Source organism: Panthera onca, chromosome C1 (assembly GCF_046562875.1).
Source record: "Panthera onca isolate mPanOnc1 chromosome C1, mPanOnc1 haplotype 2, whole genome shotgun sequence".
Taxonomy (NCBI): Eukaryota; Metazoa; Chordata; class Mammalia; order Carnivora; family Felidae; genus Panthera; species Panthera onca.
Window position 1 is genome coordinate 193,973,332 of NC_138346.1, and position 24,727 is coordinate 193,998,058.

General features: G+C 36.6%; 1 protein-coding gene across 3 annotated transcripts in view; it reads right to left on the reverse strand.

The window, feature by feature from the left end:
- Nucleotides 1-24,727, reverse strand: part of LOC132673261 (protein argonaute-3) — a 114,313-nt gene that overhangs the window by 85,695 nt on the left and 3,891 nt on the right. For 2 of the 3 annotated variants that reach the window (XM_060625777.3, XM_060625776.3), the window contains exon 2: nt 9,473-9,644. In XM_060625777.3, coding sequence (XP_060481760.1) covers nt 9,473-9,644 — 172 coding nt within the window. Of the gene's footprint in view, nt 1-9,472; nt 9,645-24,727 lie in introns of those variants that run through there. The other variant, XM_060625779.3, reaches the window with a different exon arrangement.

The following is a 24,727-nucleotide window of genomic DNA, read 5'->3' on the forward strand; positions in this document are numbered from 1 at the left end:
AACTCAAGCTGGCTTACACTAACAACTCTATTCTAGAACACTTCTCCCTCAGGCCACCAATGACTTCTTAAAAGACATGATCTCTTTTCAGCTATTACAATCCTGGCTTCTCTGAAAAAGCTTATACTTTGTCCTGGTTCTCTTATCTTTCCAATCTAAGTGTCTTCACTGGTAAACGTTAAACAACAGAATCCCCAGAAACCCATTCTCAATCTTGACTCTGCATACTTTCCCTAGCTTCTTCCCCGCCTCTAGCTTTTAGCTATCACCTATATGCTGACACTTCTCAAATCTCAATCTCTATCTTGATTTCTTGAACTCTAGACACTTATTTCCAATTATCTATTGAACTTCTCTATTTTCATGTTTCTTATGCAATTCTACCTCCAAATATCCAAAACAGAAATAAAAAACTTGGTCCTTTCACCACCTGTATTTCTGTGAAGGCTATCATTATTGCACAAGCTAGGAACTATGAGGTCTTTCCCTCCACACCTAAATCTCTTTTCCCTTTCCCTCTACACCGAAATTACTCATTTTTCTTCCAAATGTTACATCTAAGCTCTCCCTTTCATCACCACTGCCACTGCTGGCAGTTAAGTCTTAGAAAACACTACCTCTAATCTAGAAAAGTAGGTATCAGAGGTACTAGGGGGTATGCTGGAGTATGTGTGAAAAAAAAAACCATTTAATTTTCATCTAATAATTAGAAATTAAGATTTCTAAACATTCATGAATATGAATCGACACTATTATTGTCACTTATCCCATGTCATATGATCGGATATAACATATGGCACACCAGGAACCCTAAGAGAATAATAGGACTTCTGCAACATATAAGAGTTAACGGTATATTGTAATAATGTTGTATGGTAGCAGATGATAATTACACTTTTATGAGTACAGTGATGAGTACAGCATAATGTATAGAGTTGTCAAATCACTATGTTGTATATACCTAAAACTAATATAACTTTGTATGTCAACTACACTTCAATTAAAAAGAAAAGAATCAACATTGGAATTCTCATTCATTCACTTCAGCATGTTGCAACTTAGTTCAAGTGTATGGCATATATTCAATCAGATTTTTGGTGTATTAATCTCAAATTTTCAAATTAGTAAACATATTTTTAAATAGTTTATTTCAGGGGCGCCTGGGTGGCTCAATCGGTTAAGCATCCGACGTCGGCTCAGGTCATGATCTCACGGTCCGTGAGTTCGAGCCCCGCGTCGGGCTCTGTGCTGACAGCTCAGAGCCTGGAGCCCGTTTTGGATTCTGTGTCTCCCTCTCTCTCTGACCCTCCCCTGTTCATGCTCTGTCTCTCTCTCAAAAATAAATAAACATTAAAAAAAAAAAATTTAAATAGTTTATTTCAAAATATTGTTTCCCACCTTGAATTTTTCTATAATTATGTAATACATTAGGATACTAGTACATTTCTATAAATTTAAAAACTTTAAATGTGTGTGCATATACATTTATTTACTGTTCAGTCCATGGTCAAACATGTATTAACTAATGGGAATGAGTAATCAAAGATTTGAAGACTATTGATCTAGACTACTGCAACAGCCTTCCCAATGTTCTCCAGAACTCTGGTTATTCTCTTCTCTAATTCATTCGTCACACTGCCATTAGTTATGCTTTTAACTATAGATGTTTCTCATTTGCTCAAAGCCTCCAGTGGCTCTTCACGGTTTCTGAATTCATAAGCCTCAGCATGCATGGATTTAAGACCCTTCATAACTTCCCCTCCGGCTAAATTTTTAGATTCGAGCTACTGTATTTATATTGGCCTATTTCTGTTACATAAATATGTCAAGCTTTTGCTATGTTCACTCTATATATTCTTTCTCCTACTCCACTATTTAGTTCAGATACCATGTCATGTATCACATCTTCCTCCCTAACTAAAAGCAGGAATCATTACTCTTTCATCACAGCACATAATGCACAACTCACAGGATTTCTCACTACATACAAACGATGGAATCTCTAGCAGATATCTTATTTTGCCTTGTACCTTTTTGTATCTTGCATTTTTTGTATCTTACAAAAAAGGGGCACAGTGAGTGAAACACTTAATGAAAGCAGGATGATCTTAAAATGATCTTTAAGTTTTAAAAGTTACTGCAGAATTTAGAATTGTAATTCCAGTCAGAGTCCATATATTCTTTAAATCTTGTACTAAACAGCATTCTACCTTGGTACAACTATATAGCAAATTCAGATAACTGGTTTACTTAAAAAAATTTTTTTTAAATGTTTATTTATTTTTGAGAGAGAGAGAGAGAGAGAGACAGACAGACAGACAGACAGAATCTGAGGCAGGCTCCAGGCTCTGAGCTGTCAGCACAGAGCCTGATGCAGGGCTCGAACTCACGAACCATGAGATCATGACCTGAGCTGAAGTCAGACTGCGCCACCCAGGTGCCCCTCAGATAATTGGTTTAAATTGATTTAACTCAATTTAAGGGAAAAAAAAAATGTAGCAGACTAAAAATAAGGAAATTCCAAACCAATAACGGAATACTATACAGCTGTTACTATAATTGAAATCTACACAAATAGATGTTAGAAATAAACCCTACCTACAAGTCCCTTTAGAAATATATTTACTTATAAAACTATCTTTGGACTTCAAATATATTGTAGAAATATTAGCTAGGTGACTAAATACTACTGAGTAACTTATCTAGATGCTACTTCAAAGAATTTTTGACATTTCAGGGGCATCTGGGTGGCTCAGTAGGTTAAGTGGCTGACTCCTAGTTTCAGCTCAGGTCATGATCTCATTCACAGTTGGTGAGTTTGAGTACTACAGAGCAGAGCCTGCTTGGGATTCTCTCTCTCTTTCTACCCCTCTTCTCTGTCCCTCTCTCTCTCTCAAGATAAATAAATAAACTTACAAAAAAAGAATTCTTGAGACTTGAAATAATCACCACTTGTTAGCTTTCCTATCTTCCAAGCGATTAACAAGGAAAATAAAACATGCTTATTAACTGACATATACTGTATGGTACGGTTTCTCCAAGATAGCTAAATACTCAAAACTACAATTGTTTGATTTTCACCAGCAGTGTTTTCTGGGGTATGTTCTCTAAATCATTTTAATCAGAAGTATACTCCTCTACAGATATGACACCAAAAGGGCAACTGGCCCAAGAAAAAATTAAATGTTCTTCATCAAAATAAAAAATGTGCTTCAAAGGAAAACGTCAAGAAAGTGGAAGTGAAAGGCAACATGCAGAAAAGGAGAACATTTTTGCACATCATTATATCTAATAAGGCACTTTTAACTATACTTGTAAAAAATTCCTATAACTCAGTAACAAAAAGACAAAACATCCAACTTAAAAATGGGCAAAGAACCTGAAGAGACATTTCTCCAAACATATACAAATGGCCAATAAGTACATGAAAACATGCCCAACATCATCAACCATCAGGGAAATGCAAATCAAAATAACAATGAGACACTACTTAAAACTCCTAGGATGGTTATATTAAAAAGATAGATAACAAATGGTGGCAAGGATGCAGAGATGCTTTAATCATCATACACTGCTAGTGGGAATGTAAAATGATGCAGCCAGTTTGGAAAAGAGTCTGGCAGTTCCTCAAAAGACTAAACAGAGTTACCAAATCATTCCACTTTTAGCAATACACCCAAAAGAAATGAAAACACATGTCCACACAAAATCTTGTATACAAACGTTCATAGCATTATTCATACGCGCAAACAATTCATGTCCATCAACTGATGAATCAATCAATAAACAAAATATCCATACAATGGAGTATTATTTGGTAATAATAAGGGATGAAGTAGTGATACATGCTACAACATGGATGAACCTTGAAAACATGTGAAGTGAAAGAGGTCAGTCACACGAAAGGCCGCATATTATATGATTCCATTTATATGAAATACCCAGAAAAAACAAATCTGTAGAGACAGAAAGTAGATTAGTGGTTGGCAGGGGTTGTGGGGTAGGGGTGGGGAGGCAATGGTAAGTGACTACTAAGGAGTAATGGGGTTTCTTTTTGGGAGGATAAAATGTTCTAAAACTTGATTGTGGTATATGTTAACTAACTAGAATTTAAATAAAAACTTGAAATAAGAAATTATCAAGAAAGTTGTACTCTCTGAACATACTAAAAACTACTGAATTACACACTTTGAGTGAGTTGTATAGTGCATGAATTTCGTATAAATGAAGTTATCATTTTAAAAAAGCATGTCCCTCTCTTGGCTTATCACTTATTTACAACACTGTGCCAATGACATTCCTAATAACACCAGAAAGGGAGTTCTTTCCAAGACTCTGATCTGAGATTTCCATTTAAAAGCCAAAATAGAATCAATATAGATTTATTTTTTTTCTTCTAAAATTCAATCATCAGTATTACACCACAACCATATGCAACATGCACAAATATTTGGCACTATATCACGAATTACAACACAAGAGTAACAGTGATAATAGTACAATGAGTATAAGATAATGTTTCACTTATAAAAGAAAACTGAACCAAAAAAATTCAACCACAATCTAATACCATCTCAAGATTCCTTCAAATCTTTACTTCATATTTAACAATAACAGATCCTGCAGTTACAATCATGCTTTTATACAATTTTTCCCATGTATATATTTCACTACTTAATGATTTTGAGGAAGTACATAACAATCTATTTGAGGTTTATCCCAATACATATTTAGCAGTTGGACAAACTAGCATAAAACCTCAAGTTAAGGAATTTATACTCTAGGTCAGTATTTCTAAAAATATTTGATTTTTAGTTATTGAGACCATGCACTTAAAAAAAACTGGAAACATTTAAAGTCTGCTTAACAAACATGCTCTTTTACCAAATGATCATTTTCAATCAAAATCATTAAGCGGGCAAAAAAACAACACACACATAGCCTAAAGGGGTGAGGAAAGGACAAAACAAGCAATAGACAGAAAATCTGAAGTAGAGAAGTTGACTCACAAAAAATGACTCACAAGCATTTCCTGGGTATTTTTTGTCCAAGAAAACTCCTATGACTAAAGTGGAAACTTGTTTGGCTACAATCCATCATTCTACTATTATGATTAATACCATGGTGCCAAATATTTGAGCATGTGGCATATGGACAAGAAAAACCTCCTATCCGTTGATTTAAATACTGAGGCATTTTGGCCCATATCTGTTTAGCTAATATGGAATAGGAATTGTCTAGTTGTATCTAGTTTCTTCTAACTTCTCAAGTTCTAGCTATTGAAAAGTAGGAACTGAATGAATTTCAGAAGTCTACCAACAATTTTAACTAACTAGTTATGTAGCAATATTGCAAAAAGTGAGGATAAAAGTTACTCTTTTGAAGGAATAAAGGCAGTAAGTTCTACAAATGCTGACATAAAATCAAGTCATTATTAACAAAGAAACAAAGAGTAAAGTTGATTTATATCATTTTAAGAATCTCAAAGAAATCCTGTAGCTCCTATGAAAACTCAAATTAAAGATACAGGATAAAAAACTTCCATTTGGAAACATCTAAATTACAGATGTTTTACTCCTACTGGCAAACAACATAACAAGACAAAACAACCGTAAGACAAAATATAATTAGGGAAGTAAATTAAAACCAGAATGCACACACCAAATTATTACATACATTTCTCCCAAACTTAACCAATATGTTGAGCATCCACATGTGAAATTCTATTCTATTTAACTTCTTTCTTTCTTTTTTTTTTAAGTAGGCTTCATGCCCAGCATGGGGCTTGAACTCACAACCCTAAGATCAAGAGTCAAATGCTCTACTGACTGAGTCAGCCAGGCACCCCAATTTCATATACACTTACATAATATACAAATAACTTCCTCACTCCTACCAAAAATAAAAAGTTATATAGAAGGAACAAACCTAATAAATAATTTTGTTATTTTTTTTAACCTAATATTACACTAGTCCCTCAGAACTCTGAAAAACTAAAAAAAGTCTCAGCTGACATCCAAGCCCCAAGCCTCCATTTCCCATTATTTTCTAAATTATAACCCATTTTGTCTTTAAAGCAATTTTGTTTTCCTAACATTTTCATCATATGATTCTCCTACTTAATCAATAACCAACAACAATTCTTTACTATATACTGCTAAAATTAGGGGTGGCTCTTTTGGGCAGGGCAAGGGGGAAAGACAGTAGTAAGGAATTGAGTTCAGAAATATCTGCCCTAGGGGCGCCTCGGTGGCTCAGTTGGTTGGGCATCCGACTTCGGCTCAGGTCACGATCTCACAGTTCGTGGGTTCAAGTCTTGCGTCAGGCTCTGTGCTGACAGCTCAGCCTGAAACCTACTTCAGATTCTGTGTCTCCCTCTTGATCTGCCCTTCCCCTGCTTATGCTCTGTTGCTCTCTCTCTTAAGAATAAATAAACATTTAAAAAAAAAAATCTGCCTTAGGAGAAATATCTACCAACACTCAGTCGGCTGAGCATCTGACTCTTGGGTTCACGTCATCATCACGTGGTTTGTGAGACTGAGCCTTGCATTGGGCTCAGTGTGGAACACAGAGCCTGCTTGGGATTCTCTCTCTCTCTCCCTCTCTCAAAATAAATAAATAAACTTTAAAAAAAAGAATAATATTAAAAAATAAAACAAAATATGGGGCACTTGGGTTGCTCTGTCAGTTAAGTATCCAACTCTTGATCTTGGCTCAGGTCATGATCTCATGCTTCCAGGGATCAAGCCCCAAGTCAGGCTCTGCTCTAACAGTATGGAGCCTGCTTGGGATTATCTTTCCCCCTCTCTCTGCCCATCCTGAGTGCATACTCTCTCTCTCTCTCAAAATAAATAAGCATTAAAAAAAAAATAAGATAAAATAAAATGTTAGACATCAATCAAAAGGGCCAGGATTATCCTTCAAATTTACAGATTAACACCCCAGTTTTGAGAAACAAGAAAAAGGGAATTTGAGAGTGTGGCATGAAGATAGTTGGGTCCCCATAAGCAGATGGCTAGCAGAAAGACAGATGAGAGAGGAAGGACTCTAAGACAAAGACTAGCTTATGGACCTTAAGAGAAAAGGGTAGGACACTGAAAATCTCTGGGTAAATATAGCCTTTTATAATGTCCAGTTCTCTTTCCTGCCCCCCCACCATCATGTTCATCTCATTTTACTTTTATAAGCTTTCATTCACTCTACTATTTATTATGTGCCAATCATCAAGCTAATATCAGCACTACAAAGATAATGAAAAAGAATATTGCTTTTCATGAAGAAATTATACTGTGAGAAGAGGAAAGCAACAAGTAACCAATATACACTAAAAATACTGTAACAGGATTGTACACCAAGTACTATAAGGTCACAGAAGAATGAACTACCTCTGACTACAGAGTTCAAAAGGTGTGTCTTGAAACATAATAGAAGTTTGCCAGATAGATAAGGGCAGAAAGGGCATTCCAGGTAAGACTGCAGAATATGGTAAAGGATATAGATTAGAGCCAAACAAAGAAGGGTATATAATACTAAATTTGAGATGTCATTCTGTAGGCCACAGGGAATTAAATAAATTTTACAGTAGGCGAGTGACCTCAGAAAGAACTCTGCACTCCACATTATTACATTCGTATGATGGTTTGGTTTTTGTTTTGTTTTGTTTTTTTTACCCATTATAGCAAAGTCTCTTAGCGCTCATTCACTTCATATTTTTTTTTTTTAATTTTTTTTTTTTTTTTAACGTTTATTTATTTTTGAGACCGAGAGAGACAGAGCATGAACAGGGGAGGGGCAGAGAGAGAGGGAGACACAGAATCTGAAACAGGCTCCAGGCTCTGAGCTGTCAGCACAGAGCCCGATGCGGGGCTCGAACTCACGGACCGTGAGATCATGACCTGAGCCGAAGTCAGACGCTTAACCGACCAAGCCACCCAGGCGCCCCTCACTTCATATTTCTTATGTGTCTTATCTAAATGATGGATTTCTTTTTTTTTTAATGTTTAATTATTTTTGAGAGAGAAACAGAGCAAGAGCAGGGGAGGGGCAGAAAAAGAGGGAGATACAGCAACTGAAGGAGGCTCCAAGCTGTCAGCACAGAGTATGACATGGGCCTCAAAACCATGAACTGGGAGATCCAGAGTCGGACCAGAGTCCGGATGCTCAAACAACTGAGCTCCACCAGGTGCCCCTAAACGATGAATTTCTTGACAGCAAGAACCACCTATGTCTTAAATGAAGACTCTTAATAATACTTATTGAATAAGAAAAGGCTGGGATATTTGATAGCATAAATCAAAATGCTAAGTTGAGTATCACTGTTTTCTAAGTGTTTTGTCTATATGTCTTGTTTTGTTTTGCTTTTTTTTTAAAGTTTATTTATTTTGAGAGAGAGAGAAGGAGAGAGAGAAAGAGAGGGAGGGAGAGAAACAGTAAGCGGGGGAGGGGCAGAGAATCCCAAGCAGCCTCCATTGCCAGCATGAAGCCCAACACGGGCTTGAACTCTCAAACTGTGAGATCATGACCTAAGCCAAAACCAAGAGTCAGACACTTAACCGAATGAGCCACCCAGGCGCCTACTTTGTTTTTTAGAACCTCCTTCATGGTGTACACCATGTCGTAAGTTCCATTTATCTTCCCTTATTGCCTAAACCACAACCATACATATATGTATATACACATACATACATACATACACACATACATTTGGGGGAGGTTGAGAGAAGCAGCTTACTAAAAGCATAATGATAAATGTTTCTATATCATTATGTACTTGTTCCTACATAAAAGGAAGGAAAGTCAGGAGTTGAGGACCAGAACGGAAAGCATGAAACATGACAACCACTATTTCTACCCACTACTGCTACCATCCCATCATCTTAAAGGGATAAATAAGGTGGGCACGTAAAGGGGAGAAAAAAAGAAAGCACAGATATGTTAACCAACAGCAATGGAAAAGATATGCTTAGTCTGATTTCAAGAGCATGTAAAAAGGAGCTGGACCTTCTCTATTATCACAGAGAAAACATGTGAGCTTATGCTATAATGAGAAAATTTCAAGGCTATTTGTAGATTTTTCCCAACATCACAGCTCTCAAGTACAATTTATTTATTTATTTATTTATTTTTTAACGTTTATTTATTTTTGAATAGAGACAGAGCATGAATGGGGGAGGGTCAGAGAGAGAGGGAGACACAGAATCTGAAACAGGATCCAGGCTCTGAGCTGTCAGCACAGAGCCTGACGCAGGGCTCGAACTCATGGACCGCGAGATCATGACCTGAGCCAAAGTCGGACGCTTAACCGACAGAGCCACCCAGGCGCCCCTGAAGTACAATTTCAAAACAAATTACCATGTGTGCTTGGTCCAACTGTTAAACATTATTATTGTTATTAAATGTGAAAGATAAACATAATTACTAAAGCAAACAAATATCAACAGCAAAATAATCTCCATGACTTCACAATTCTTACCTGTTCACTCTCCTAGGACACTTGTCTGGTTTAATATCTACCTCATAGAGGTAGACATCAATCTTTGGGATTTCAACTTGAAAACAGTTAGCCAGCAATTTAATGGGTTTGCCCATGGTGCCATAGCCAGGTCTTCTGGGCACCATGAGTAGGGGCTGGGCCCCAACGGGTCCTGCCAAAGAGAGGGTAAAAAAAGAGTAACACAGTTATAAGCTGCATTTGATAATCTTGTCAATCAGAGTATATGAGAATTTTTAGTACAGCTGATAATGGATGAAGCCTAGTGCTAAAAGATGCTATCATTTCTAACACTTCAACTTTTTTCTCCCCAACTTACTCTCCTCATTTAAACATACAAACAAAAAAATGGTACCTGTGAAAACTTGTTTTCAAAGGGGTAGAAAGAAGGGGAGAGCAATCACACAAACCCAGACAAGCATGAGCAAACACAAATCAGACCCAAAGAGTGTGAGACCAACAACAAAGTACTGAACTTAAAGTACGACATAATAAAGACAAGAACAAATGAACAAAATACCATAAAAGATAAACACTGATATTTTTTTATTTTAGAAAGAAAGAGCAAGTGGAGGAGTGAGGCAGAGGTGGAGGGAGGGGGGAGAGAGGGCAAGGAGGATGGAGAGAGAGAGAAAATCTTAAGCAGGCTCCACACTCAGTGTACAGCCCGATGCAGGGCTCAATTCCAAGACCCTGGGATCATGATTTGAGCCAAAATCAAGAGCTGGATGCTCAACCAACTGAGCCACCCAGGTGCCCCCAGGAAACACTGATTTTTAAAAGAGGAGGAAAAAGGCTTAAGTGACCAATTTAAGTGAAAAAAAAAAAAAATGGTATCACTACAGATATTGAAGATACAACATTATGTCAATAAATTTTCAAGTTTGGTGAAATAGGCAAATTACTAGAGAAATACAGGTTACTGACATACCAAAGTATATAAAATTTGAATTCTTCCATTGTTGTAACTATAAAATGGAAAACAATATTGTGGCTCCTCAAAACATTAAAAATAGAATTACCATATGATCCAGCAACTCTAGGGTATACACCCAGAAGAATGTTTAGAGTACTGAAATGATAACTGTACACATTATTATTTTTTAATGCTTATTATTTTTGAGAGAGACAGAGACAGAGAGCAAGCAGGGAAGGGTCAGAGAGAGGGAGACACAGAATCAGAAGTAGGCTCCAGGCTCTGTCAGCACAGAGCCCGACGTGGGGCTCCAACCCACAGACTGTGAGATCATGACCTGAGCTGAGTCAGTCACTCAACCGAATGAGCCACCCAGGCACCCCAATAACTGTACACCTTTGTTCACAGCACCATTATTCACAACATCAAAAAGGAAGAAGCAACCTAAGGGTCTACTGATGGATGAATGGATAAACAAAATGTGGTATATACATATAATGGAACATTAACCTTATAAAAAGGAAATTCTGACACACTACAACATAGATGAACCTTGTGGATGTTATGCTACATGAAATAAACCAATCACAAAAGGACACTGTATGATGCCACTTATTTAATATCTACTGTGGCCAAATTCAGAGACAAAAAATACAAGGGTGGTTGCCAGGGGCTGGGGTAAAGGGAGGGTAGGGAATTGTTGCTTGGTGGGTATAGCTGCAATTCTGCAAGATGAAAAGAGTTCTGGAGATTTGTTGCACACAATGTGAATATACTTAAATAGTACTGACCTGTATACTAAAAAGTTGCTAAGATGGTAAATTTAATGTTACGTATACTTTATCAAAGTTTAAAAAACGCCTTAAGTGATATCTAGCATTAAGATTTTAAAGCTCAAAATGTTGTAACTTTGTTAAATGAAATTCAAACAATAAATTCAGTTAACTAATAACTGTTACCTGAATGAACTTACATTTAAAATATCTGAAAAGTCCTGTAATTATTTGAAAAAATGAAATCCACAATTAAAAATAATTCCAGAGGGCATCTGGTTGGCTCAGTTGGTACAGCATGCAACATTTGATCTCAGGGGCATGAGTTTGAGCCCCACAATGGATGTAGAGATTACTTAAAAATAAAATCTTTAAAAAATATATATATTTCCACACATACACTAAGAGATTCCAAATCCAGATGGTTCCACTAGAGAATTACAGCAAAAATTAAAGGAAAAAATAATACTGACCTTATACAAACTCTTTCAAAGATCAGGAAAAAAGTAAATATTTCCCAATTCAACTTATGATCCCAGAAAAACCCTGATAGTAAAACCTTACAAGAACATTATGAAAAATAAATAAAATCACAGAACAGTATCATTCATGAATATCCATGCAAAAATCATAAAAATTTAACAAAGTAAATCTAGCAATATATCAAAGGGATAATGCTTCACACAAAAATCAAGTTTATATCAGGAATTAAAAGTTGGGTTAATTAACTTTTTTTCATTGGATGAAAGTACACTGAAGTGCTGCCTATATCAGGTTTTTTTTTTTTTTTGGTAAAACCTCTTATGAGGATATTACCTTTCCTGTTATCCTAGATAATACTGATAACATCATAGCTAACACTGAGTAATTCTAGACCAGGTCATAGTTGTGGTTCTGCCATTTATCTAACCACTTGATCTTTGTCAAATATTAGTAGCCCTGAAACTTCTATTTTCTGATCTATAAAATGAGAATAATACCTGATCTGCCTCTTTCTTTTGAATCTTGTCAGGATCAAATTAGAAAACATACAATAGCAGGGCACCTGGCTGGCTCAGTCAGTAGAGCATGCAACTTTTGATCTCAGGGTTGTGATTTGAACCCTACATTGGGTGTGGAGATTACTTAAAAATAAAATATTAAAAAGAAAAGTGTCAAAAGAGAAGAAAGAAAGAAAGAAAAAAAGAAAGAAAAAGAAAGAAAGAAAAAAAGAAAGAAAGAAAGAAAGAAAGAAAGAAAAGAGACAAGAGAAACAAAGAAAGAATGGAAGGAAGAAGGATGGATGGATGGAAGGGCCTAGGTGGCTAAGTCAGTTGAGTGTCTGACTCTTGATTTCAGCTCAGGTCATGACACCGAGCAATGTCAGACTCTGCACTGAGCATGGAGCCTGCTTAAGATTCTTTCTCTGCCCCTCTCCCCCACTTGCATGCTCTTTCTCTAAAATAAAAATTAATTTTAAAAATAATAAATATAAATATATAAATTTATATGGTTTCTTTGATTACTACCCATCCTTTACAACTCCAATAGTCTCCCTTCTTGAGGTTTCAAATTTGTCTTGTTATTCTAATGCTGTCATTAAGTAATGTTACACAAAAAGGCATGGGGAGGGCAGTAGATTTCCCAAGCCCTTGCACATTTAAAGAATGTCTGTTACCTTCATATACAAACAACCTAAATTGAACCTATATATTTAACAATTTGATCTTCAAATTTCCATCTAAATTTTCATCTAAAATTTGCTATTATGGATTTCTTTTTCTGTATGCGTTCTTTATATCTGAGACTTGAAAATCCGTAAATATGTCCTCATGTGGTTCTCCCTCTGTTAGATTTGCTTGGAACATAATATATGTTCAGTTTTCAGTTGAGATCAGTATTGCAGAAGGGTTTCTTCTGTTATTTCTTTATTCATTTTTTATTTTTATCTTTTTCAAACACCTCTAAAATTTGCCTTCAGTAGCCTGCACGCATGGATTCTACAGCCAACCCAGTTGTAGTAACAGGCTGTAGTAACAGCCCTGTAAATATAGTTGTTTATAAATATTTGCTTTATAATTTGCAACCAATAGCTTCAATATCTGAAGTCTATGATTTTGTTTTCATTATTGTCTTTCTTGCTCATGGTATCTTGTTAGCATGTATATCTAGATGGGCCTTGTACTCGAAAAGTAGTTTGCACAAATAATTTGAGAACGAGGATAAAAATATATTCCTCAAGAAAAGGTCTGCATTTGTTTCTGTCAGCTACCTGGGAATACTACCTGTCCAGTACAACTTAAAATAAATTCAAGTTTACAATTTAGGCTTCCAGTAAGGGTTGTCCACTTCAAGATTATTCTCACCCTGAGCATAGCATTTGAGGGTCTCAGCTTATGGCATAGAAGTCTCCTGTATACTCTCATATGCAGACTCTGGACTTTAATTTCTGTTCACTCCACACCTTCAAGGCATCAAAACTTAATGTTTCCAAAACCAGCAAATGCCCTCAGGGAAAAAGTGGCTTTTAAGGTCATTACTTTTCTAGGTTTCCATTTCTCTTCCATTTTGGCCCGGTAATTACAGGCATACACCACAGAACTGAATTTTTTTCCTATAAAATACCTCCTCGTTTTTATTTTTATTTATTTTTAAACATTTATTTTGAGAGAGAGTGAGCACATGCATGCAAGTGGGGGAGGGACAGAGAGTGGGACAGTGAGAATTCCAAGCAGGCTCCATGCTGTCAGCACAGAGCCTGATGTGGAACTGGATCATACTAACTAGGAGATCATAACCAGAGACAAAATCAAAAGTTGGAAGCTTAACTGACTGAGCCACCCAGGAGCCCTAAACTTCTTAGAATATGCTTAAACATCTTCTGATACAATTTTTTCAAATTATTTTTATACAGCAAACGTTTACACTAAGTCCCCCAAACTCAATACAGCCTTTTTTTAAAAAACATTTTTTTTTACATTTATTCATTTTTGAGAGACAGAGAGAGAGCACAAGCGGGGGAGGGGCAGAGAGAGAGGGAGAGGGAGACAACAGAATCCGAAGCAGGCTCCAGGCTCTGAGCTGTCAGCACAGAGCCCAATACGGGGCCGAACTCACAAACCACGAGATCATGATGCACAACGGAGCCACCCAGATGCCCCAAAACAGCCTTTTGCTTTAAAGCAAGACAATGTGTAAAGAAGTTTCAAATTACACTACAATGCAATTGGTAGAATACCAGACATCACACATACAAGATTAAAAAAAAAAATTTTTTTTAATGTTTGTTTCTTTTTGAGAGAGACAGAGAGACAGAGTGTTTGCAGGGGTGGGGCAGAGAGAGAGGGAGACACAGAATCTGAAGCAGGCTCCAGGTTCTGAGCTGTCAGCATAAAGCCAGACGTGGGGCTTGAACTCACAAAAGGCAAGATCATGACCTAACTGGAGTCGACGATTAACCCACTGAGCCACCCAGGTACCCCTAAGATTTTTTTTAAGTAATCTCTACACCCAATGTGGGGCTTGAACCCACACCCCAAGATGGAGAGTCGCACACCCAACCAAGTCAGGGGCTCTACACAAGTTTTTTAAAGCCTGCTAAGTACCTACGAAGGGAATGCACTGCTGGTGCTTAAAAAAAAAAGAAAAAGTCATGAAGCCTTGTGGTAACCACAAAGCAAAACCCTACAGTAGATACACAGAAGATAAAAAGAAAGTAATCTAAGCACCCATTAAAGAAAATCATCAAAGCACAAAGGACAAGAGCAGAGAAGAAAGGAAGGGAAGAACTACAAAACAGCCTGAAAACAATTAGCAAAAGAGCAATTAAGTACATACCTATCAATAATTACTTTAACTGTAAATGGACTAAGACATACGGTGGAGGCTGAATGGATTAAAAAAAAAAAAAAAAAAAAAAAAAGACCCATCTACATGCTGCCTACCAGAGACTCACTTCAGATGTGAGGACACACAAAGATTTTAAGTGAAAGGTTGAAAAAATATATTCCATGCAAATGAAAATTTAAAAAATCACCTCCAAGACTGATGTCAAGTTTACTACCTATGTATTCTTCAAGGAGTTTTATGGTTTCAGGTCTTACGTTCAAGTCTTTAATCCATTTTGAATTAATTTTTGTGTATGCCATAAGATAGGGATACAATTTCGGGGTGCCTGGGTGGCTCAGTTGGTTAAGCATCTGACTTTGGCTCAGGTCATGTTCTCAAGGTTCGTGGTTTGAGCCCCACGTTGGGCTCTGTGCTGACAGCTCAGAACCTGGAGTCTGTTTCGTATTCTGTGTCTCCCTCTCTCAAAAATAAACAAACATTAGAAAAAAAAAAAAAAAAAACAGGGATACAAATTCATTCTTTTGTATGTGGCTGTCCAGTTTTCTTAATACCATTTATTGAAGAGACAGACTGTCCTTTCCCCACTGCATGTTCTTGGTTCCTTTGTCGAATATTAATTGACCATATATGTGTGGGTTTATTCCAGAATTCCCTAGTCTATTCCATTGACTTATGTATCTCTTTTTGTGCCAATATCATACTGTTTTGATTACTACAGCTTTGTAATATAATGTGAAATCAGGGAACATGATGCATCCAGTTTTGTTCTTTCTCAAGACTGCTTTAGCTATTTGTGGTCTTTTGTGGTTTGTGGTTTGATACAAATTTTAGCACTGTTTGCTCTACTTCTGTGGAAAATGCCATTGGAATTTTGATAGGCATTGCACTGAACCTGTAGACTGCTTTAGGTAGTATGGGCCTTTTTACAATGTTAATTTTTCCAATCCAAGAGCATTTTCCATTTATTTGTGTTTTCTTCGATGTCTTTTATCAATGTTTTACAATTTTCAGTATACAGGTCTTTCATCTCCTTGGTTAAATTTAGTCCTAAGCATTCTATTCTTTTTGATTTAATTGTAGATGATATTGCTTCCTTAATTTCTTTCTGGTAAATCCTTATTTAGCATGATCTCGTGGGACGTGAATTTGAGCCCTGCATAGGGCTCTCTGCTGTCAGAACGGAGCCTACTTGGGATTCTCTGTCCCCCTCTCTCCACTCCTCCCCCGGCTCGTTCTCTCTCTCTCTCAAAAATAAATGCTTTAAAAAATGAGATAAAACTATACATTGTAGATGTGCTTGGCACTAAGTCATAAAAAAAACTATAGCTTTTCAACAAATATTAACAGGCATGTACCACATGTCACACAATATACTAAGTGCACCATCCTGTATTAAGCACCTACTATTGGGGGGGGGGGGGAGTACAGAGGGAAACAGGTATATAGAAATTTTGCCCCTTCATATCAATTTCAGAAGTAGACTTACAAAATCAAAGGGTAGGAAGAGAACTGTTTTTCTGACTCCTGATATTTACTGCCAAACTGTCATGGGAACACATCATTATCACCAGCTCTCTCTCTCTTACCCTCTCTAGAATTAGGCATTACGTTTTCAAAATACCTTTTATGTGTTAAAATTTTTTTTTCTGCTATTTTATTTACATGCGGTTACTATCAAGATTGGCTTAAAAATAATATTTTGCTGTTCTATATCCCCAATTCTCATTAATCTCACTGCTCCTATAGATAATTCCTTTTCTAATTTTTTTAATGTTTATTGATTTTTGTGAGAGACAGAGAGAGAGAGAGACAGGCAGAGAGAGAGAGAGAACAAGTGGGGGAGGGGCAAAGAGAGAGGGAGACACAGAATCTGAAGCAGGCTCCAAACTGCTGTCAGCACAGAGCCCGACACAGGGCTTGAACCCACCAATCGTGAGATCATGACCTGAGCAGAAGTTGGATGCTTAACCCACTGAGCCACATAGGTGGCTCAGATAATTCCTTTTTAATTTTTTTTAAAGTAGGCTCTATGCCCAACGTGGGGCTTCAACTCACGACCCTGAAATAAAAACACATGCTCTACTGACTGAGCCAGGCCGGTACCCCCCACCCAGATAATCTTTAAAAAATTCAAAAACAGAAGCACCTGGGTGGCTCAGTCAGTTAAGCATCCAACTTCGGCTTGAGACATCTCACAGTTTGTGAGTTCGAGCCCTACATCAGGCTCTGTGCAGACAGCTCGGAGCCTGGAGACTGCTTTGGATTCTGTGTCTTCCTCTCTCTCTCTCTCTCTGCCCCTCCCTGTGCATGCTGTCTCTCTCTTTCTCTCTAAAATAAATAAACATTAAAAATTTTTTTTAAAAATAAAAAACAAAGCAGTGCCTGCTGGCTGGCTCAGTCAGAGGAGCACGTGATTCTTGATGTCAGGGTTGTGAGTTTGAGCCCCATGCTGGGTGTAGAGATTACTTAAATAAATAAAACTTTATAATCAAAAACATAAAAAGTCATATCTACTTTAAGTATTTATTGAACATTATGTTCAAGTTATTTTTTAATGTTTTTATTTTTGAGGAACAGAAAGACAGAGTGTGAGCGGGGGATGGGGCAGAGAGGAAGACACACAATATGAAGCAGGCTCCAGGCTCTGAGCTGTCAGCACAGAGCCCGACACAGGGCTTGAACCCAAGATCATGACCTGAGCTGAAACCAGACACTTAACTGACTGAGCCACCCAAGCACCCCATATTCAAGTTTTTATAGATACACAGATTAAATAATAAGTCAGTTATCTGCTTTAACTAGTTCCTAATATATTGTGGGGGGGATATTCCACCTTAATATTTAAAGTTAACATTAACAACAATAGCTAATCTGTGTTATTAATATTCGAAATGCATTGTGATCTCTCATAATATAATTTTGAGGCAAGTACTATTATTATGAAGAAACTGAAGCACAGGGAGATTAAAAAACATATTCACACTTATAAAGTGATAAAGTCAGGATTTGTAAATAGTCTGATTTAGAGACTGCATTTTTAATCATTATACTACACTAAAAACTAACATCTGGTGAAAGTCTATCATTCATCGACTCATTAATTTGCTCAACAAATATTTATTGCCTCCAACTATCAAGCATTGTTCAGGCTCAGGTGAACAATAATTTTCATAATATTAATAAAGACCTGGTCTTCATGAAGCTTTTATGGGAGGGTTGGGGGGAGCAGATTACACTGCATTTCTTTTTTGCAAATCAGGTAGTAGTAAGTGCTACAAAGAAAAATAAAATATGTTAAGGGGATAGAAGGAGGGGTTGAAAGCAAATAGGTAGTTAACCATTTTAGACAGGTTTGTCAAAGGCCTCTTTGAAAGGGTGACAAGTAATCAGAAAACAGAGGAAGTGAGAAAACAAGTCATGTTTTCTCATGTCCATGGACATCTGGAAGAACATTTCAGGTTGAGGAAAAATCAAATATAAAGGAAAAAGCAGAAGCTTGCTTGGTGAAGAACAGCAAAGAGACCACTATGCCTGGAGCACAGTGAGCAAGAAGAGAGTAAGAGAGGAGGTCAGAGAGATAATGGGAGATCAGATCATACAGGATTCGTAAACCATCATGAGGTCTTTGGATTGTATTGAGACATGAGAAACCAACAAGAGTTCTGGTTCAAGAAGCATTATGATCTGATTTAATTTTTTTTTAAAAGATCGCTCAGGCTGCTTTATTAAAAACTGCCTGTAAAGGTACAAGCAGCGAGACCAGTTAGTAGGCTAGTTGACAAAGGATAATGTTGGCTAGGGCTGGGGAAGTAGCAGTTGGGGGAAAGATGCTGATGTGGAAAATACTTACAAGGTAGACCTGATGGGAACTGCTAAAGGAGTAGGTGTGTGGTATGAGAGAAAAGAGCTCTCAAGGGTTTTGTTTTGTTTTTTGGTCTAAGCAACTGAATGAATGCAAATGTCATTTACTGAATTAGGAAAAAGTGATGGGAGCAAGTTTGGAGAGGAAATCAAGAGGATTTTTAGGACATGCTAAATTTGAGAGGTCTATACAACTAGGTGTCTAATAGGCAGTTAGATAGGTATAAAGTTCAAGGAAGAGGTCCAGCTAGAGACATAAACGTGAGAGTCCTTAGCATATTAGCAGTATTTGAAACCACTGGATTAGTGATTACCCACTCTGTGGTGGGATACAGAAGAACTCTAAACCCTGGGATACTCCCAATGTTTAGAGATTAGGGAAATGAAGAGGGCATAGCAAAGGAGACAGAAAAGTGATATCCAGTAAGGTTGAGGACTTGGAGAAAGTGGGAAAAAGAGGATTTCAAAAAGGAAGCAACTTATAATCAAATAAAGCCAAATAAAACGAAGATTTGGGAATTGATTATTAGGTTTAGCAAACTCTGTTGACCTTGTTAAGAGCAATTTCAACAGAGTGGTAGGGACAAAACCTTGACTGGAGTAACTTCAAAAGGAATGGCCCGAATACCCGAATATAATCAAGACTTTAGGTCCTAGTAGTTTACAGTAAATTCAAAGGAACATGTTAGGGGAGCCTGGGTGGCTCGGATGGTTAAGTGACCAACTCTTGATTTTTGTTCAGGTCATGATCTTTAGGTTCATGAGATCAGGCCCTCTGTTGGGCTCCATGCTAACAGCATAGCCTGTTTGTGATTCTCTCTCCCCCCTCTCTCTCTCTGCCCCTACCCCACTGGCATGCTCAAACTCTCTCTCCTAAAATAAACAACCATGAAAAAAAATTAAAAATAACAAAGAAACATGTTAAATTACATCATGAAGATGGAACCAACAAAATCCAGACTGTGAGAAACTCTAAAAGGACAAACAATCCATAAACTGAATAAGGAAGAATTATAGAACACTTACAGATTAAAAGACACTTAAAAGACATACCAATCATGAATGGATAAAAAAGGTAGTATATATACAATGGAATATTACTCAGCCACATAAAAGAATGAAATCTTGTCACTTGCAACAACATAGATGAATCTAGAAGGTATAATACTAAGTGAAAGAGAAAGACAAATACCTTATGATTTCACACATATGTGGAATTGAAGAAACAAAACAAAAAAGAGACAAAAAAACCAAACCTTAAAAGTATGTTTTTTAGTTTTTTTAATTTCTTTTAAAGTTTATTTTGATAACCACAGGTGAAGTAACCGCTTGAGCTAAAGCCAACCCTTAATGTTTATTTTGAGAGAGTGATAGCATGTGCGTGTGAAGGGCAGAGAGAGATGGTGAGAGACAGAATCCCAAGCAGGCTCCACACTCAGCACAGAGCTTGACGTCACGCTCAATCTCACAAACATGAGATCATGACCTGAGCTGAAATCAAGAGTCGGACACTTACCTGACTGAGCCACCCTGGCGCCCCAATGCTTTTTTCTTTTTTTTTTTTTAATGTCTATTTTTGGTTTTTTAATGTCTATTTTTTGACAGAGAGAGAGGGAGAGAGAGACAGAGCGCAAGGGAAGTGGGGCAGAGAAAGAGGAAGACACAGAATCCAAAAGAGGCTCCAGGCTCTGAGCTGTTGGCATAGAGCCCAACGTGGGGCTTGAACTTAGACCATGGGATCACAATGTGAGCTGAAGTTGGACGCTTAACTGACTAAGGCACCCAAATGCTCCTTTTTAATTTTTCAAAAGTTTATTTACTTTGAGAGAGAGAAAGAGAGAGAAAGAGCACAAGTGGGGAAGGAGCAGAGAGAAGGAGAGAATCCCAAGCAGACTCTGCACTGTCAGTGCAGAGCCTGATATGGGCCTTGAACTCATGAACCAATGAGATCATGACCTGAGCCAAAGTTGGACACCAAGTCGGAGGCTCAATCGACTGAACCACCCACGTGCCCCCACAACAGACTCTTAAATATAAATAAAGAGAACAAACTGGTGGTTACCAAAGGGGGGGGGGGATGGGTGAAATAGGTGACAGGAATTAAGAGCATACTTATGAGTACTAACACACAGAATTGAATTACTATGTTGTACACATGAAATTCATATAACACTGTACATTAATTATACTGGTATTTTTAAAAGACATATCAATCACAATGTGTGAAACTTATTGGATCTGAATTCAAAAATGAAAAAATAAACCAAACTAGAAACAAAAGTATAATATATGAGACAAGTAGAAATTGAACACTGACCAGATATTTGATATAAAGGAATATTATTATTATTTTGCAATGAGAATGGTACTATGGTTTACTTAAAGACTCTGTATTTTTTATAAGCACTTAGTAGACATTTATGAAATAGCATTATGACTAGAATATGCTTCAAAAAAGTACAAGGTCATGGGAAATAGGAAGGGACACAACTGGATGTGGATGAGGATTATTGGGTTTAAATGATGGGTACATAGTAGCTTATTATGTAATTCTGCCTATTTGTATACACCCTTAATTCTCTATAATAAAAGGTCTTAAAAAATAGGAAGAGAAGTACCATTTCCCTTGCATACTTTTTTACCACCCATTGTACAGACAAGGAAATTAAGGTTAAGGAAGATTAAATGCACGCCCAAAGTCAGTTAATTCTTTTAAATAGACTTAGCCTGCCTCACTCACTATTAACACCCCACACCAGAGTGGTACATCTGTTACAATCACTGAATCTACAATGACACATCATTATCAAGTCAGTTAATTTAAGAGCCAGGATTTGTCTCCAAAACCCATGCTTTGTGCACTATATCACACACCCAAATTGTTTTCCATTATTTTGCTGGGTGTTATTTATACAAACTGGCAAAAGACCAAAATTGTTTCATGAATAAGCAATGTAACAAACTACTGTTATTATAAAATCAAGTTTAAGTATCCAAAAAATATTTTAATGTAAATTGATGAAGAAACAATTCTGTCAACACAACAAATTATACTTCCAGTGAAGCACATTTATTTAACAAATACATATATTGCCTACTAGATTTGAAAATATATGGGGTGCCTGGGTGGCTCAGTCAGTTAAGCATCCGACTTTGGCTCAGGTCATGATCTCACAGTTCTGGAGTTCAAGCCCCACATCGGGCTCTCTGTTGTCAGGATGGATCCCACTTTGGATCCTCTGTCCCCCTTTCTCTATGTTCTCCCCACTTGTGTGTGTGCTTTCAAAAATAAACATTTAGGGGCGCCTGGGTGGCACAGTCGGTTAAGCATCCGACTTCAGCCAGGTCACGATCTCGCGGTCCGTGAGTGCGAGCCCGGCATCAGGCTCTGGGCTGATGGCTCGGAGCCTGGAGCCTGTTTCCGATTCTGTGTCTCCCTCTCTCTCTGCCCCTCCCCAGTTCATGCTCTGTCTCTCTCTGTCCCAAAAATAAAATAAAAAACGTTGAAAAAAAAATTAAAAAAAAAAAAAAACATTTAAAAAAATAAATAAAATAATATTTTATTTTATAGTCAGGAAAACATTCGATTTTTGTTCTGGAAAAATAAATATATTGTGTTGGCCTCAAAATTTGACATAATAAAATGACTGTTTACTACATATACCCACAAGGCTAAGCAGTAAACATTAGCAAGAGATTTTAGTAACCTCCCACATACTAATTCTACCTATTCATTCGATGAACTTATACAAACAGTGCACTTATTACCATATTACATTTATTATATTCACTATAGCTTAATAATCACTTGTAGAAGATTCAGCCTGCTGAGGGTAAAATTTCTCAGATGGCAGTACTGGGGAACTATTTTTAAAAAGGCATTGTGCCCCCTGAAAACAAGGGAGGACATGGCCCAAGTAGGTCCTGCCCTATGGAAATGTATTGAGATTTATTTCAGAATTAAAGGCTGGGTAGCTTTTGAAAAACTTTTTGAGTACCCAAGCAAAAATTTTAGAAAATTTTTGGGGCGCCTGGGTGGCTCAGGTCATGATCTCATGGTTCGTGAGTTTGAGCCTCACATCAGGCCCTGTGCTGACAGCTCAGAGCCTGGAGCCTGGCTGGTTCTGTGTCTCCCTCTCGCTCTGCCCCTACCGGGCTAGCACTCTGTCTCTTTCTTAAAAAAAAAAAAAAAAAAAAAAAAAAAAAAAATTACATAAAAAATTTTTGAGTAATTTTAGAGTAATGCCATGTTTATGTTAAATATTCAGATAGATCAAGTCCTAATTTAGAAGGCAGAACTTTCTTGTTCAAAAAGTGGAAAAAAAAAAAAAGACTTCATTGCTAAGGTATTAACCCATTTTGCAATCTATTTTTTAACCTTTTTTTTTTTTTAATTCTGAGACACACTAATGAACTTCAGTTAAAATATCAAGTATTGGTAATGATTCAAAAATAGTATTATGTAAATCTACAATTGAGAATATTTTCTTGCAAAATTCCTTCCGCAAATGAAAAATACAAAAATATCTCATGTTTATATTCTGTAGATACCTTCTCATTTCTCAAAAACTTGACAATTTAGAAATAATGTAGTTTTATAATGTAGAAAAAACTGGATGATACAAAACAAAGAATTCTTATAAGTTATTTCACTATTATTTCATAATAATGTATTTCATAAAATAATTTTTTATTTTAACCAAATCACAAAAAACCCACATTAAGAAAAAACACTGTTTAACATGGTTTTGCTAAATCTCAATAGTCTTTTTTTTTTTTTAAAGCAATGATTAGTCAAAGAAAGTTGTTAATATTAACACAGATAATGGCAGAAAACTACAGAAACTCCAAATACAGAAAGGCTGTTCATGTATCCTAACAGCATAACCATTATGGTTGAAAAACCACACAATATTCTTTCTCACATCTGTTTTGTTAATGAGCCAAGAATGGGGGTCTATTGGGTATCCTAGACAACTGAATTAGAAGTAGGAATGTCTGGTGAATACTGTTTATTCCAACAAATGAACACTAAATAGGTTTGGGAAGGATACTATTCTTAAGTTATATTTTTAGTTTTTCTTTCCCAAAAAAAGAACTATCACTCACCTTATTCCCTCATCTATTAAAAAAAACCAAAAACAAAAATCCCCTATAAATTACTTTAGATACTAGTTTTAAGTATCATAAATGTTTTGTTAGATTAACAAAATATTTACTTACTTCATCTTTCAGATAGACCCTCAAGTATTTAAAGACTATAAAAATCAATGTGAAAAAGATGCTTGTGATACAAAGCAACATAGTATTCAACTAGAATACAATAGTTTATGTCAGTTTAGCAAGAATTCTATTCTAAACTAGGGTTTTTCCATATACAACAGAGAACTCTTCCAGGAAATATCCCTTTACAGGGCCCCAGGCCTCTTTGCATGCTCTCAGGCCAGGCTTATAGAACCAAACAAATACAATGTTCCCACTGGAAAATATAAATTAATATGAATTAAATCTAAGTTGACAATTTAGTACATAGTAGTCTCCAAAAGAGCAAAAGGGAGTAGCATCTTGAAATCATTTCATTCATTCTAGCCACTTTCCTCAATTACTTAATTCCTTATTTTTTTAAAAATAGATTTACTAGTTTGAAATCTGGCTTAGAAATTTAAAAAGTGATCAGGGTGATGGAATCACGGATAATTTTTAAAGGTCTTTATCATGTTAATCAAATTACATTTGAGAGTTACCTATATGTTCTTTTTCTCCTTTAAATCTTTGTTGGGAAGAACAAAATTGTTTCTTGCCTCCTTTTCAATATTCCCTCAGGGTGTTCTATCACTATCAGAGAAATTAAATTCTAAA